Raw genomic sequence first — 16,441 nt, 5'->3', positions numbered from 1 at the left:
TTACAAAAGAAAATTTTACTTTCCTTTCTATTTTTCTTTTAAACAAAGTGGTTTCTTCTTTCATTTCAAAGTCAGTTGCTAATACGTAAATGCGTAAAACACATCCTGAAGTAAATGAACAACGGCACTAGCTAAGATACTAATTAGTGACATAATTGCAATTCTTTGAATTGGTTTAAATTTTTGGCAAAATAGCTCCGGGCCCGGTTTCCACCTAAGCGGAGCGGACCGGAGATTGTTCAGTAGACTAATCAGATTTTATGTGATAGGCAGGATATGTGATTACCTAATTTTTAAGACCCCATGTAAATAATATACATGTACCTACCATATCTAAGCAAAATAAATTAATGATTATGATTATTATGATAATTTTTGCAAGTTATCTATTTAGAAGTTTGATTGCAGCCAAGAGCTAGTCTATAAATCTGATTGGTCGATTGAACACATCTCCCCGCTCCGCTTAAGTGGAAACCGGGGTTTAGTTACAATGTGATCGCAATTTTAATCATGATTACTAATCTAAATCTAAAAAGAAACGATACACGTTTCTTTTCTTTAGAACAATTTATTAATTTTAAAAACTTGTAGATAAAATCACTTTTGAATAAAATTCATCGTCGATAATTTTTTAAAAAATCCACCCCGAAGTTCGTTGTTTTGTACAGCATTACTTCTTAATGGCTATAACACTGAATCTATTTTAAATAGACTATTGAAACAACTTAAATCTTCTCTATACAAAAATGAATCGCAAAATGTGTTGCTCATCGCAAATCTCGAAAACAGCTGAACCGATTTCGCTAATTCTTTTTTCATAATATTCCTTGAAGTATGGATGGTTCTTACTCTAAAATTTTAAAAAAATCCTGAAAAAGAATCAACTGTTAGGCGGTACGAAGTTCGCCAGGGCAGCTAGTATTTTATATTATGTTTTTAAATTTTGTGGAGGTACATCTCTGGTTAGTATTTTCCGCGTGGAATTGTATTAGTCATGAAATAAAAGAAGCCAATAATATGAGAAATGTTTTATTAACACAAACATTATTTACACGAGTGTTTATATGGTTGATCATTAACTGCTAACATTAATGCCACCAACCGTTACAAACGCACAAGTTAATGAAACCTATAAACATGACTGATAAAATATGTCACTGGTGAAGGCACCCAAGATTCAACGAAGAAATGAGACAAATACCTACCCAGTAATTTCGAGCTCAGTTACAATATTCTTTTTTCCTTAAATTGTTACAGTCACAACAGACTGAGCTAATTGTTGAAAAATACTTAGTCACTAGTCGTACCGATTACTTACTTGGATCATTAGATTAATCTTTCTGTCGTTCATCAATATCTATGTCTATCAATGATTGTGCGATGTCTCATCTCTTCGCCTTATATCCTTCACTAACTTCCTAATAAACCAATGTATATAATTGGCACTGTGATTCGAGAACATTAAATCGATAGCTTAAAGCAAAAGTTGCCTGAAATGAAATCGTAATGTGATCACTCCATCACAATCGCCAAGTCGAACAGTACTGACTTTACAAATGACTTTGATCTAAACAAGTCAGTACTTACACAGAATTTGGCACATACATCTACTATCCCGTGCCTTCGATGAGGGATCAGCAGGTCGCGATACTAACCTTAAATAATAGAATATAGTTTAAAATACATAAACATTTATAATATAGCAATAAAACTTTTAAGCAAATGAAAATGTGCATAACTTAGTTATTTCAGTTAGGTAAGTGTTTAGGTGTCTCTTTGGATAAATATATTTTATAAATAAAATTATATTAAGATTTTCATCAGTGTGGCAGTTACAAATAAAGCATTTTGTCCGCTATATAATGTTACTTTTTCTTTCAACAGTTAAAAATAGAGACTATAGTTAATATCATTAAGTTCCGATTACGTACACGTATAAAAAATCAATATTGTCTTAAAATTAATAATAAATGTATTTACAGGATCTTAATATACTTTTAAATACCCAATAATAATTTGACTTGTCTTGAACACGTTGAAAATGGTTTTATCTAAACTGTGATTCAGAAAAATTTTCAACTTTAGCGATAGAGAATATTAAAAAAGTACCTAACCGAAAATTAATGTGCTCTCAAAGAGGGCATTCTCGTAAACCAAGAATCTTGCTTAATCTTCAAATAGTAGGAGTCTCTCGGCGAAGGTGACGTAAGGGCTTCCTCTAAGACCTTCAAAGCGCTCGTGGGCAACACCTTTGCACTGTATTCAGCTGCTTCTCCGGGCATGGTCACTGCGCATGTGGCTGTCGATGACGAGCTCACTTCTGAACTTGGGGTTTCTGGCCGACTGTAAGGAGATGACAACAATTATTAAAAACGAGTATGTACAGTCGCAGTTTATTTGATGACAATTGGCAATAATTATATCTATTTCTCTGTCCAACAGCAGTATATTTTTTATTACTTACTACCTGGATGTACACCTAGGTATCTGATATGAAGTTAGTCTTAACTCTTAAGCAGAAGTATTCCTAATGGTACGATTGTCGATTACACCTAACGAGTACAGTGGCGAGTCAGTGTCCTCGGCCGAGTGCTCGGTTGGTATAAACACTTACCTAGGAGTGTTCGGCGCAATTTTGAAATACGTATAAACGGCCACCACATCACTGTCTCGGCCGAGTGACATTTTACTATCTCGCTTCACTACTCGGTAGGTGTAATCGTACCATAAATAGGCCACAGCTGTTCTTTTAGCCATTGCTTAACCACCTGTGATATATTATTGTATCTACATGGTATGGTAATGGACGTGCGCAGCAGCCGCACTGACTTCGCTCTTCTCGTGGTCTGACATCTCAAACCTCATCTCCTCATCAAAAAAGTTTCGTTTAGCTTGAAATACCTGGACGGCTGGCTACGGTGTGAATCGCACGGGCGCGGGCAGGTCGTATATCTCTGCAGCAGACAGGTCCGACGCATTCAGCCATACCTACTCCTTGCGTGGCGCGCTACGGTCACGCCGCTCCCCACCTAACCTTTAACCACAGCCGCGTCTGCACTATCTTCGCTGTCAGCGTATTTCCTGGTAGATTCTCCACACGATGTTTCGTTTAGCAATAGGATGTATGAAATACCTGGACGGTTGGCTAGGCGGTGTGAGTTGCACGGGCGGTGCGTATATCTCTGCAGCAGACAGGTCCGGTGCATGCAGCAATACTACATGAAGTCTTCGCGCCCGCAGCGAGGCGCGCAACGCTCGCGCCGCTCCCCATGTCCCCCACCTGACCGCGGCCGCGCCTGCACTGCCTTCGCACTCCGCGTCTGGCCGGCTGAGGCTGTCGCATGCGGTATCTGATGTGAGTCCTGCATAGAAAGGAAGGAAGTAGATGTGCTTGCGCTTTACTTTATAATTTGATGAAGTGACACGGAAACCTAGTAGGCATATCTGTCTACTTCCTTGTCTATACCTAGTATATCTGTCTGTATGTGAAGGTACTTATTAGCACAAAATAGATGAGTACAGACTACAGTTATACAACGTAGATTACTACGTTGTATAATTACTGTAGTCTGTATCATCTATTAGTAGGAAAGGAGATAAGTAGCGGGAAAGAAGAAGTAAATATCCTAATGGTTAAAATGTCTCGCCCTACAATAGTTCTTTAATTTACATTTTTTTTTAAGAAATACCTACATCACGTTTCCGTGGGAACTCTTTCATTTATTGGGACAAAAACCTATGTCCGCTATCTCTGAATATGTAGCACCTCATACCTGTCTGGTTAAGAAAATGGACCGTGAAAAGGTCAATAATTTGATTCAATAAGTGAGTGTGCATACGTGGTACGGCTCGGGTGTTTCATTACGTGGTCAGACTGCCGCAACAAAATCTCACCAATGTAAAATAGTCGTCCAGCATAAGGATGGTCGGAGGCAGCCGCGGCCAGCATCGGCGAGAAGGATCGAGCGACTCGCAGCGCTCCGAGCACGTTGCTCTTAAGCGCGCTCTCCCAACAAGTTGCACCGCCGCGCCCGCTGCTCCCCGCAGTGTTGATGACTGCCCATACACCTGGGTCAATTCAAAATAATTTATAACCACTTAGGATCCTATAATAATAATAATTAGGTAGCTAGGTGAAATCGTACAAAACGTCAAGCCCAGGACATATCCGCCACCTATAAAAGTTCCTACTTAGGTGGATAAGTAAGAATCTGTTAACTATCAACTAGGTACCTATCAACCTAATGCCTCTAGCCTAGTGGTTATGACGTCCGCCTCCTAATCGGAGGTCGAGGGTTCGATCCGCACCTCTGTATCAATATCTATAAATCTAATAACTGTAAAATCTTGGAATCAAAATTATTTACTAGACTTAACTAAACTAATAATATTTATTTTGTGCTCTAATAGTAGAAAAATATATTTTTGTTTAATCCTCGATTTATATAATATGCATGTTGGTCAAGAAGAGTGGCTTCTAGGTACATGAGTCACAATTTTGTTCGTCGAGATAACTTATCGTGGTCCTAAAGTAGTCCCTTCGTGTTTATAATAATATGTACTAACTTGTACAGGGTTCGATAGATGGCACTAGGCATCACATATTAGGTATTCATTTTAAACACTAAGTGATACTCAAATTACACATTCGTTGATTTCGTTATTTTAATCGATTTTGTTGGTATTATTTATTCTACCTATATTTTTATAGGTAATTTTTTTAATTTATAGTTCTACTTAGTGTAGTTAAATTTTAGCTGATATCAGCAAGCACTGCTGGTGTAGTGGTATCATGCAAGATTCCCATTCTTGCGACCCGGGTTCGATTCCCGGGCAGTGCACTCTCGTTTTGTTTTCCATTTTTTTACAATTAAGACGTTTTTGTGATGATAATCACGATGACAGGAAGGAGGGAATTTTGTGTACCGTGTTCGCCAGCCGGTAAATGCTGTGCCGTCGCCCGCGCCGCTTCCTCCAACAAGTCTTCTCTGGCCACATCCAGTTCTAAGGTCGCCAGCCTCGGCGGCGGCTGGTCCTCAGGCGTGGCCGCCACGTGAGCCTGCAGCCAGGACTCTGCCAAACGTGCCCCCAAGCCTCCGGGACGACAGCCGGCTATTACACGCCATCCTTTACCGCTTAGGTAGGTTGCGATCTGTGAAAGAATAGAATAGAATTTATTTTATTCAAGTAGACTTATTAAGTACAAGTGGCTTTGAATCGTTAACTAGTTAAATTTAGCACTGGTTCGGAATGCCGTTCCTACCGAGAAGAACCAGTAAGAAACTCGGCGGTTGCTCTTTTCAAGTCATCAATTTACAATATTATTATACCATACTGTACAAGAAATTGCAGCCCCGTGCATTGCTGGAGCGAGTCAAATCCAAGCTTTCTTATCATTTACATAGTCTTCCACTGTATATATAGGTAACATGCTTTTTTAAAAGATATTGAGACTCCTGCTTTAGACTCATGATAGTCAAAATCAGTAGGTACCCTTATTTTAAAATGCGAAAGTGTGTTTGTTTGTTGGTTTATTGGTTTGTCCTTCAATCACGTCGCAGCGGAACAACGGATTGACGTGATTTTTTGCATGGGTACCTATAGTAAAAGACCTAGAGAGTGACATAGGCTACCTTTTATCCCGGAAAATGAAAGAGCTCCCACGGGATTTTCAAAACCCTAAATCCACACGGACGAAGTCGCGGGCATCAGCTATTCAGCTAGATATAAGACAAAATGTCCTCCCGACTGAATTTTGGATTCAATCTCTATAGAGATTAGCCACCTGCGCGGGAGATCTTATGTGCACAAGTCTATGCCCTCATTCTCATAGTCGGATGAGACGGAAATTCGACACGATCGGAGAAAGATTGGGCGCAGGACCGATGGATTTACGTGCTCTCCGAGGCACGTACTCGTAAATATGTTATTACTTGTACCTACTGACATACATCATCATCATCATCATTGTCGACCCATCGTGGGTTTACAACAGAGCAAGGATTTCCTCACGATGTTTTCCAACGCACATCTTTCTCATTCTGAGAAGAGATTTTATTATATCTAGTGCACGAGTGTGAATACAACACATATGCACCCTTTTTCTCTCATTTCCATAGTCACGGGTCGGCAATCCGACACGACGGGAGAGAGATCAAAAAAAGCAAAATAAATCAACGAAGTACCTGCAATCCGAGTGCGGAATCAACAGAGGTGACGAGCACAGTCTTCGCGCTTTCAACGGGCAGCACTTCGGCCACGCGTACCTTCCTCAGCAGGTACAACAACAGTGCGCCGACGATGGAGCACAGCGCCGCCAGCTGCAGCCCCAGGGACAACCACGTGAGAGGATCCATTGTCTTATAGCGAGTGCATTATTTGAACTATTATCTGAAACAAAAGAATAATGTCTATTAGAAGAGGTTTTGGTGGTACCTCAAAAGTTAAGAGTACAGGCTGTTAAGATTGTTCCACACATTTCCTGCGAAGGAACTGGGGAAGTCCGTTCGGGGCTGTTTAGGTCCCTCCACGGCTTCCATTGCACACCTTTAAGACGGTGATTTCATTGGTTCCGTTCCTTGGTTATTTTGGCTCTAGCCGTCTTGGCAATCCGACTTGGGACGAGGGCGCGTGGTAGAGCCTTCCTGTCCGGAGGACGAGCGTGCCACGGGGCGATGTAGGTGGTCGTGTGACGAGTGGACCGCTCGTGCTAACAGATTTGTTGTTAGCCATTGGACTCGTCTTTGTCCTCTACAGGTCTCTATGAATGGTAGACTTCCTTACGTACCTATCGAGGGCGTTCAAGATTGTTGTGGCATAAGCCACCCTTCCCTTTCCATTCGGATTAAATTCTATAACTATTGTTTTATTTGTTTGTCAATAGCTATATCCGTCGTCTGCGTTTAGTAAACAAAGCGCACAATAGCCGGCATAAATTCATAACCCTCGAGTATTGTAGACATTAGACAATGTCGTTCTCATGATCCATGCAAATGTATTCGCATTTCGCACCTAGACTCTGGCTCGCTTTTGTTCACAATAATTTAATACGTCTTAACATTTAATTTACATTTTTAATACACTGTAAATTAAGTTTTCAAGAGGATCCTCTATCAGTTGTACATTTTCATACTTACAACTGACGTTTATATTCCCGTAAATGCAGTCCAATTTTCATAATTTTTAGAAATGCTGTAGTTATAATGATGCTCGTACGTTTTACTTTTTGCGTCGCGTTTTGTCACCAGACAATAGTCTTTTAAGGTTTACCATTGTTGCTTCAAGTATTTTGTTTAATATTTAATGCAAACTTTCATTTAGGTATTCATGCATGTTCATGGTTCCAACTTCCATTGTACCTACCTAGGACCTACCTATGTACCTACGTATATAATCAAATCATAATTCAAAACCATATCTGTCTCATTATTTTTCGAAAACACATTACCCGTTGAATACTTGTATAAGTGCGCGTTGTAATATATAATAAAATAAATCTCTTTCTGTACCTGTTGTCAATAAAAAAAATCATACTATATAAATAAATATTAGTAAAACGCTTTACGCTGTAATCAATTAAATATCAAAGTGGCTTCGTAGCTTTTTCCTGTGATTTTGTACACGTAATTTTCAGCATAGGTGTAGGTCATTTAAATCGGATCATTATTTCCGGTGACAACAAACCAACCCAAACCGATAACAAACCCCACCCAAACTTACAAAGTTATATTGTTGTAGACGAAGATGAGAGCACAATAATCGGCCTCAAGGCAACTTCCAATTACTAAAACGCTAGTCGCTATAAATAATCAGTTTATAACAAACGAAGATGAAAGCACAATAATCGGCATCAAGGCAACTTCCAATTACTAAAACGCTAGTCGCTATAAATAATCAGTTTATAACAAACGAATATGAAAGCACAATAATCGGCCTCAAGGGAACTTCCAACCTACTAAAACGCTTGTCGCTATAAAAAATCAGTTTATAACAAACGAAGATGAAAGCACAATAATCGGCCTCAAGGCAACTTCCAATTACTAAAACGCTAGTCGCTATAAATAATCAGTTTATAACAAACGAAGATGAAAGCAAAATTTAATCGGCATGAAGGCAACTTAAAATTTACCACTTACGCTTGTTTTCTACAATAAATAATTGCGGTTGTTTTTATGAAAGTCCTTTCAGTATAAAAGAAATCGAGAGTTTACTCTGACTGACTGTTAGTTTTTGTTACGCACCGCTACCTATTATTCAGCCAACAGCGTGTCTAAACTCTAAAATAGTTTTTTCCACTGTTAAGGCTGATCCACACCTGCGCACGCGCAAGAACCGTGCACAAAACGGTCATCATAACATTATAATATGGGCGTGTTCACGAGTGATTTGCGAGCGGTTCGCTTGCATATTGTACAAAATCACGCGCGATCGCGTGCACGTCATGTTCGTGAGTTTTCGGAAGTGAGTACAACTGCAAACATATACCTACGAGTAGGCACCTACGCGTTAGCGAAATGCACGTGTCATGAAGACAGACGGACGGGTCGCAAGTTTTCACAAACAAAGAAAGAGAAGAATTAGCCCGGTCTATTACTATGAAATTGTTAGTTATTAGTTAAAAGATACCAAGTTACCAACCCTGTTACATTAAATTTCAATTACATCACAAATCACAAAGTTGCAAATGTATAATGTGGGAGTGGTTATGGTTGGTATGTTCAAACTACATATAAATGAGATTAGAAATAAGCAAGAAAAACTTGCTATATTAGTAATAATAACGTAGCTACAGATAGCCAGCGGCGAGTTTAGTAAGAGCACCATTTCAAACAGCCTATACCTAGTCCTTTTGCTTTCATGACTTGTTAATGAATGTGATCTGAGAATTAATGTGGTTTTTATTTTAACAGCTACTAGCATGTGGGTGCAATGTAACTCATTTTTGGCAAAGTGAGTAGGTATAGGTAGGTATTTTTTAAACGTAGCACCTAGGTATGATATTGTACATGTCTCACACTCGGCTTTACTCATGTGTTTAGTCGACGTTAGCCCGACTAGTTTCGAACCCATCCGGTTCTTTTTCACAGGGACTCAGTACGCGCACTCGTCGCGGTTGACTGTGGTTGAGGTATGACATTGTTAATTAACTTGCTTTTAGCAGGGTGCAACTATAACTATTTTAAGACCTTCAAAAGAAGAATTAAAAGGCCTTTTTCTAGACAGGTACGCTCTATCTTAGGCTGCGTCATCATCTATTATTAATTTGTATGTTATAGATCTATCAGTCTAGTGTATGCCTATTTAATTTTAACCGACTTAAAAGGGGGAGTTATACAATTTTGTGCAAAATATAATTAGAATTTAAATAGGTACGTTTCTCTTTATGATGCGATTACGCTAGAGCGTGTCCGCGAAATAAGCTCTAGTGAATTTAAGTATTTAATTATCATAATCCAAGAATCAAGATGAAGCAAATAAAAGCATAACGATGTGTTCTCTCTGCAACACTGGATGAAAACAAAACGATACATCGTTTGCAAGCGTTCGAGTTGTTAAAAATAGTTTTTTTTTCTTACATTAGATCCTAATCTGATGGACACAAGAGTTTTAACACCGTGGATTGTGAAGACTGGGAAGCGGAGACTGTGTGTGTGTGGGCTTTAATACTTTTGTTATATTAAGTAAATGTTATAAGAAAACTGTTACAATGAACATTCTCTTTGATGAACTAGGTATACAGATTAGAGATAGATTACATACGCGTCTGAGTACATAATGGTAGGGGAGCCTAAACTTTGTACTTACGAGTACATGATTAAGTATCTAATCTGTCTTAAACTGCTATTTAATCTGTAAATTATATCTCTTTTCTCGCTCTCTTTTCACTGGAACTGAAATAAAATGGACGTGTTTTAAAGCTGCTGTGATTTTAATTCATAAATCCTGGATAATCCTAACGCTGGAACGCCGTAAACCAGGAAACCAAGGTCGGTGAGTGCCCCTGAACCCGCAGAAGCTGAAGGCAGCCTGAAACGCTTGCAATCCTAAACAGACCCCAAGCGGGGATTTTGGGATTTACTCGAGCCTTTTTACCTTTTTTCTTTTTAGCACCTAATCTTCACAACCCAATAGGTCCTCAGCCCACGACGCTCGAGTAAATTCCTATTTAGCCTCTCGGGCTCCCCCACTATAAGTAATTCGTGTTTATAGTTCGTGAAATTTTAAATTTCAAAATTCTGTGAAGTAGATACAAAATATAAATATTTAATTTCGAAGTTGATTGAGATTATTAGTAAGACCACATGAGTAAAAGCATCAAAGTGGGCATGATATTACCTATAGATAGTCAGAAAGCATGAAATAGAAAATGGATTATTTATAGTGTAGGTGCTTATTCAAGTACTTATATAATACAAAAAACTGAGTTAAAATAGGAACCTATAGTCAACTTATTAACATAGCACCATCAATAACACGGGCGGGGCGGGCGTGTTGAACACAAAGGAAGGCAAGAAACTAATGATCATGATCGTTATCATTACGAAGATCGTCCGATAAAAACGTGAGAACGCTTTTATTGTTTATTGTTTTCTTGTCACCAAGACGAGGAAGTTCATGGTCAAAGTTTTGCTAATGTTTGAAGCTGTTTTTAATTTTTAAAGATGTGACTCATTTGCTGCAAGAAATAATTTGCGCATAATGAATATGTACCGATAACTAACTTATGCTCGCGACTTCGTCCGCGTAGACTACACAAATTTCAGACCCCTGTTTCACCCCCTTAGGCCTTAGGGGTTGAATTTTCGAAAATCCTTTCTTAGCGGATACCTACGTCATAATAGCTGTGTGATCCGTCCAGTAGTTTGAGCTGTGCGTTGATAGATCAGTCACTCAGTCAGTCAGTTAGTCACCTTTTCCTTTCATATATTTAGATTTTGAAGGGATGCTAGATAAGGTAGGTAGTAGGTTGGGTCTGCTTCGGCGGACATCCGCGTTCGAAGTAACGAAGAGTTGCCGGTCCCTTGTTTGTACTCCGTCGTCCGCGGTGGGATGGAACTTCGTGAGGTTTTTAGTCGGTAGGAGTCCGACATATTTAACTGTGCTCCCCCGTGGCAGGTGGTATCCATGATGGATATTCCTCACGAAAAAAGGTAGGTAAGTACAAGGATAAAATAAAACTCAAGTCTCAACAAAAATTGACAGTTTAGATGATATTTTTAGAAGCGTAGAGGTTACTGACCTACTATTACAAGAGTCAAATAAAAATCAGTATGAGTTATGATCTAAGTTATTACTTATCTACTTACTACATACCTACACGAAGGCAGTTGTAAGGTATCATCAAAATTCTAGCGCACCTATTAAAATAACGATGTATTGCACTGGCCTTGATTCAACGGAAGAAAACAGTTAGAACTGATGCAATTAAAGTCCATCCATCCGATGTTATGATAACTAATATTGCACGTGATTTAGTGTTGTATGAAACTATAATTAGACGTCCTACATTGTACGTGACAGATTGAAATGGCAATCGGGGAGGAAACGCCCCGCAAAACCGCACAGCCCCCGCGCTAACCCGGTGCGGGCGAGTGTGCGGGGCGTCCCACCGCCTCATACCCAGATTGCTATCTCGACCTGTCGCGGACTATAGGTAGGTAGCATACTAAGGTATCTACTTACAGTCGAAGTTTTGAGATATCATAATATGGGTTTTGCTGCGATTAAAAAAAAAGATAATATTTTCAGTTTAAAACTCACTTTTTAAATAACTATGTAAAGCACACAAGCAAAAAATTAGGGATTTTGGGAACAACGAGGTCCTTGCATATGCCAGCATATTTGCTAATAATTATATCATGTCAGTAAGTAGGTACCACACCTAAGTATGAATTCCTCCAGCTCGATATAAAATGCATCACAGTTATTTGTAAAGACTTCGTTAGAGCTAAAAAGCCGTAGAAGGTGAGCTGTTACAAAGGAGGTTAGAAGTTAGAACCTTGTTAGGTACTCTACAGATAGCTGCACCTATGTTACTTATACCTACTGCTGTATTAACGATCAAGTAAATTATTGTTCATGCAAAAAGCTGCTCATACAATATGAAATAGACTAAGAGCAAGTTTTCGATAAAATGGACTCTCGAGATAATATTCTAAGTTCTAATAGGTACGTATAAACTTTTGATGATACCCAACATATTTATTTTAAAACCTGTTGGCGCAGTTTTATTCCAGACATAAGTAAGTAACATAATGTTAAATTGTCAACTCCTCAAGTGGTGAAATTTTTTAAAGTGGTTCTCCTGATTTCCACGGACTGAAGAGTTCCAACGAAGCTCTACAAAATTGATAGAAATATCGTTTTAAGTTTTGTTTAGATGGATCCACAAACTGACGTTTAGCAAAAATATTATGAGAAAGATAGAATAAAATAAAGGTTGATTTACTGTGTACCTACCGGGAAAGAGATTGCAAAGAAAGGGAGTAAAAAATACCTAGTTTTAAAAATAAGCTATGTTAATAAACAATAAAAGATTTCATGACATTTTAGAAAATTGTACTTATAATTTAAGAATTAAAAAAATTTGTTTGTGGTGGTAGGTATTTGGAGCGACTTTCGGATTGTTCTTTCGAAGTAATTAAATCAAACCGTTTTTCTATTTCAAAAATCGTTGTAGGTATTTGTACTTTTCAAATTATGGGCTTCCAAAAGTTGCGAAATTTCCAATAAGGAGCCATAAAATAGGGCGCGTTTGGAACCCTTGTTATTATACTTTAGTTTTAAGTCGACGTAGTTAGTGTCACCATTAATATTAACATCAAAAAGTAAACAGTTTACCCAATTTTGAAAATATATACTTAATTTGAATTTATGATCACCGGTTCTTCTCCTATAACAGAATGCTGCGAAATGCAATGAGATATGTTCATATCCAATCTCAGTTCTCGTATCATTTTAGCTGACTAGTATACCTATACGCAGTGCCATGTTTCACAATCCTAATAACTTGTATGTATAGGTAGTCGCTAAAACCCTTTGGTATCTTGATCAAAAGGATTTAATATGAACCGGTTTATAACTTTATCATTCGATTCAATCCGATGATCTGAGAAATAAGATTTTTATATCATTGGTATAAGGTGTAATAAAGCTGTTAGGGTTTAAACCAGAAATCATGTGCGAGATGCAAAGGGAATGACGTGCGTGAAACAATAAGACCGCTTCTCGCTCATTGCTGAGGTTCGTGACCCTTTCCACCCCCTTTCCTGTTATTCAAATAAAGGTAGGAGTTTTCTTGGAATAGTAATGCCGTGGGGCGTGGGTTCCCAGATAGTTTTGCATATAACTCAGCTAACATGTGTCTCCTTCAAGCTACTTGAGACTGGCTTAGTGCATTGTGCTGATATGGCACAAGAAGCGAAATTTTGACTCATTATCAGATAATAAGTAGCTACCCAAAACCGGGCATATCGTGCACTCTGAAGCACGGACGAAATGAGAAGGTCGCATTCGGAACTCCAAAGTCGTTCACCCATCCAATTACCGATTTGGGCAAACGTTGCTTAACAATCGCAATGGATAAAATATGCGATGTCACAATTAGGCCACGTATTTCTCCTTCGTTTTCATAGCTCAGATTTTTTATTAGAGCTGGTGTAAAAGCTATGAAGGGATTCTATCTCTCCTGAAAGGCAGCCTGGACCCGTACAGAATATTATTATAGTACAGAACTACAGACAAATCCTATCATTCGCCAGAATTAATATAATACTTGAAACACGTATGTAATGATTAATAATAAAAATATCATCCCTAAATTAATCTGAGAAAATTTCCTAAACATAAAAACCTTTAAAGTCAAATACGAGTAGGTAACTTACGTTTAACTGGACGTCTGGCCACTGCACTACGAACTTTAGCACTAAGCAACGAGTCGCTAGGCAATAAACTGAGCTTTCAGAGGAAGCTGCTGTTAAAATTAGCAAGACCTGACGCATCTAGCTTTAGCTCTCGATTTGTTCCATTAATCTTGTTTTATTTTATGCTTTCCTGGTACTTTGGTTCAATATGAGATTGTTCATTATTTTTCTTATCCTACATGATACCTAGTATAATTAGAACTCATTGTGATACAAGGGCGGGAAGTAGGTTATTGCAAACAAGTTGACGTGTATAAGCCCGAGCCGTAGGTGAGGATTTACCTACCATTGTCACCAGTTTTTCACGACTATTTCAATACATTTGTGAGAAAACACAATAAACCTTTTTTACAGTCCCAAATAAAGGGATTTGTGTTTGAGGCAGGAGATTGATGAAATCAAATAACTAATAGATATAGGTAGGTGAGTCTGACTCGCACTAAGCCAGTTTTTAAGGTTCCGAACCTCAAAAGGAAAAACGGAACCCTTATAGGATCACTTTGTTGTCTGTCTGTCTGTCTGTTTGATTAAATTAGGCTTTAAATTAATTCAAAAACTTCAAAACAATCGCACTAGGGTAGTAGTCAGTAGATGACTTTCAAGACATGATGTTTACTAGCATTTTAAATGCATTTTCTGATTTTTTGTACTGAAAAATGTTTCAAAATAATAGTCTTAGCCCATAGCACCAGTTTCAACGTTCATGACGGTTGAGTGTGTTGTATGCCATAGACTCATGTGATAGGAGACTAATAAATAACCTTCCTTAAAATCGTAGAAGGTAATTGAATAGAGTATTGACGATTACAAACAATAATTCGTCTTGAATGAGCTATTATTAGTGGGTGTTGTTCATTGTATTATTGTATGATGTATTGTTTGGTAAATAGGCACCTAACTAACATACCTACGTCAAGAATATTCATCACAATAGTTTAGTTACACCTATCAGCGCCTAAACCTGGCAATACATAAATAGTAGATAAAATCTGTGACCTAAACATTTTTTATCCTTGTATTAAAGATTTAACTGAGTATTGTAATTATTAGCATAGAAAGACGTGGCCTAGTTGTGACAACGCATGCCAATCGATTGCGATTGTTAAACAACGTTGAGCCAAGTCGGTAACTGCATGGGTGTGCGACTTTGGCCTTTTTGTTTTATCTGTGCCGCAGACGGAGAGTGCGTTAATCAGTATTATCACTAACATAATTACTTTGATAATAATATTGTAAAAATCTAAGAGTCGAAATCTCGTTATCTTAGCCGAGTTGTAAGTAAGTATGCGGATTGCGGAAGGATCTGGGAACCAAGCTCCGCATTATTGTCCCAAGATAACTCCTATCATTAGGAATGTGATTCATGGAAAGAGGTCACGAATCATGACCCTCAGCAATGGGGAATATGACGCAGAGTGCAGACGCAATAGAACGATTATTATTATTGAACAATCTGATCAACATAAAATCGGTTAATCGATTAAGTAGATACCGCTTTAGATAGAAAGTTCTCTACCAACTAGCTTAATCCCGAAGGCTGAGCATACCCGTACATTGAACGGCATAGATATTATGATTATGACTTATGAGCAATACGTATCTAATAATTACGAGCAGATCCGACAGGCCGTGTTGGAGCGTTGCGAACCATTTCGCTGTGGACAAATTACCGTTGCTTAACTCGGTGTCCGTATACCGATATTGGATGTGTGGTCTAAAAACATGTAAATATTCAGACAGAACCGATTTTAGTTTTGGGCAAATCACACGCCGCAGGAACGAAAGCGCACAAAAGCTAATATCTAAGGACTTCATTTCAGGAGAGTAGAGAGCAAAAGGAAGCACGAGGAAGAAATGCAGCTCGATGGCCAGATCGAGTTTAACCGCGGTGTTTAAAGTGTACGTAATACGTTGGGTAAAGTGTACGATGGAAGAAAAAGACAAGCTTGTCTTGATGGTGATCACGATCATCATCTACCTACATAAGCGATAGTAAATATACAAATTCCATAGTATCCGGCAAGCAATTTGGCAATACGGTATTTTTCACCAAGCGAGAAAAAATCTGAAAATGTATTTAAACAAGATAGTAGGTACATATTAGCAATAAGCAATCGATTTTTTTTAATTTCAGTTTATAAATTCATTAATTCAGTTTCAGTTTATAAAAATCATTAATTAAAAAGATGGCGGGTAGCATTTGCGCGGCGTAATTTAAAATGCAAAATTTAAATGCATTTTTATTGCACTTATCGATCGAATAAATTTTTTGGTAGTTTATTATCACTTTAAGGGTCAAATTAACACACTTTTCAAAAAAGGGTTAAATACTTTGGCAAAGGAGGCGTGAAGAGATTTCTACCGCGCAGGAGCACGCGATTGGTTGATGATCAATCGTCCTTGTTTTCTTGGATGCGTCAATCTTCGTCCACCATAAAGCATGTTTATGCTCAAATTGCTTGCCTGGGACTGTACTTAGTGCGATGACAAAAGCATGTCTAGGAACCAAATACGGTTAA

At 38.3% G+C, this 16,441-nt stretch overlaps 1 protein-coding gene and 1 non-coding gene across 4 annotated transcripts in view; one reads left to right on the top strand and one right to left on the bottom strand.

Annotated features, from left to right (window-relative positions):
- Nucleotides 1–1,013: 1,013 nt before the first annotated feature.
- Nucleotides 1,014–16,441, bottom strand: part of LOC117989388 (dehydrogenase/reductase SDR family member 9) — a 46,184-nt gene continuing 30,756 nt past the window's right edge. For 2 of the 3 annotated variants that reach the window (XM_069503910.1, XM_034976743.2), the window contains 5 exons: nt 6,186–6,390; nt 4,927–5,152; nt 3,895–4,068; nt 3,134–3,362; nt 1,014–2,343 (listed from right to left, as the gene is read on the bottom strand). In XM_069503910.1, coding sequence (XP_069360011.1) covers nt 2,121–2,343; nt 3,134–3,362; nt 3,895–4,068; nt 4,927–5,152; nt 6,186–6,356 — 1,023 coding nt within the window. In that variant the 5' untranslated portion in view covers nt 6,357–6,390 and the 3' untranslated portion in view covers nt 1,014–2,120. Of the gene's footprint in view, nt 2,344–3,133; nt 3,363–3,894; nt 4,069–4,926; nt 5,153–6,185; nt 6,391–13,883; nt 13,935–16,441 lie in introns of those variants that run through there. The other variant, XM_034976744.2, reaches the window with a different exon arrangement.
- TRNAG-CCC (transfer RNA glycine (anticodon CCC)) lies at nt 4,771–4,841 on the top strand. The gene has a single exon. It is a non-coding gene; the product is annotated as a tRNA-Gly (tRNA).

The sequence above is a fragment of the Maniola hyperantus genome, chromosome 16 (genome assembly GCF_902806685.2).
Source record: "Maniola hyperantus chromosome 16, iAphHyp1.2, whole genome shotgun sequence".
NCBI lineage: Eukaryota > Metazoa > Arthropoda > Insecta > Lepidoptera > Nymphalidae > Maniola > Maniola hyperantus.
This window is presented reverse-complemented; position numbering and strand designations above follow the sequence as displayed.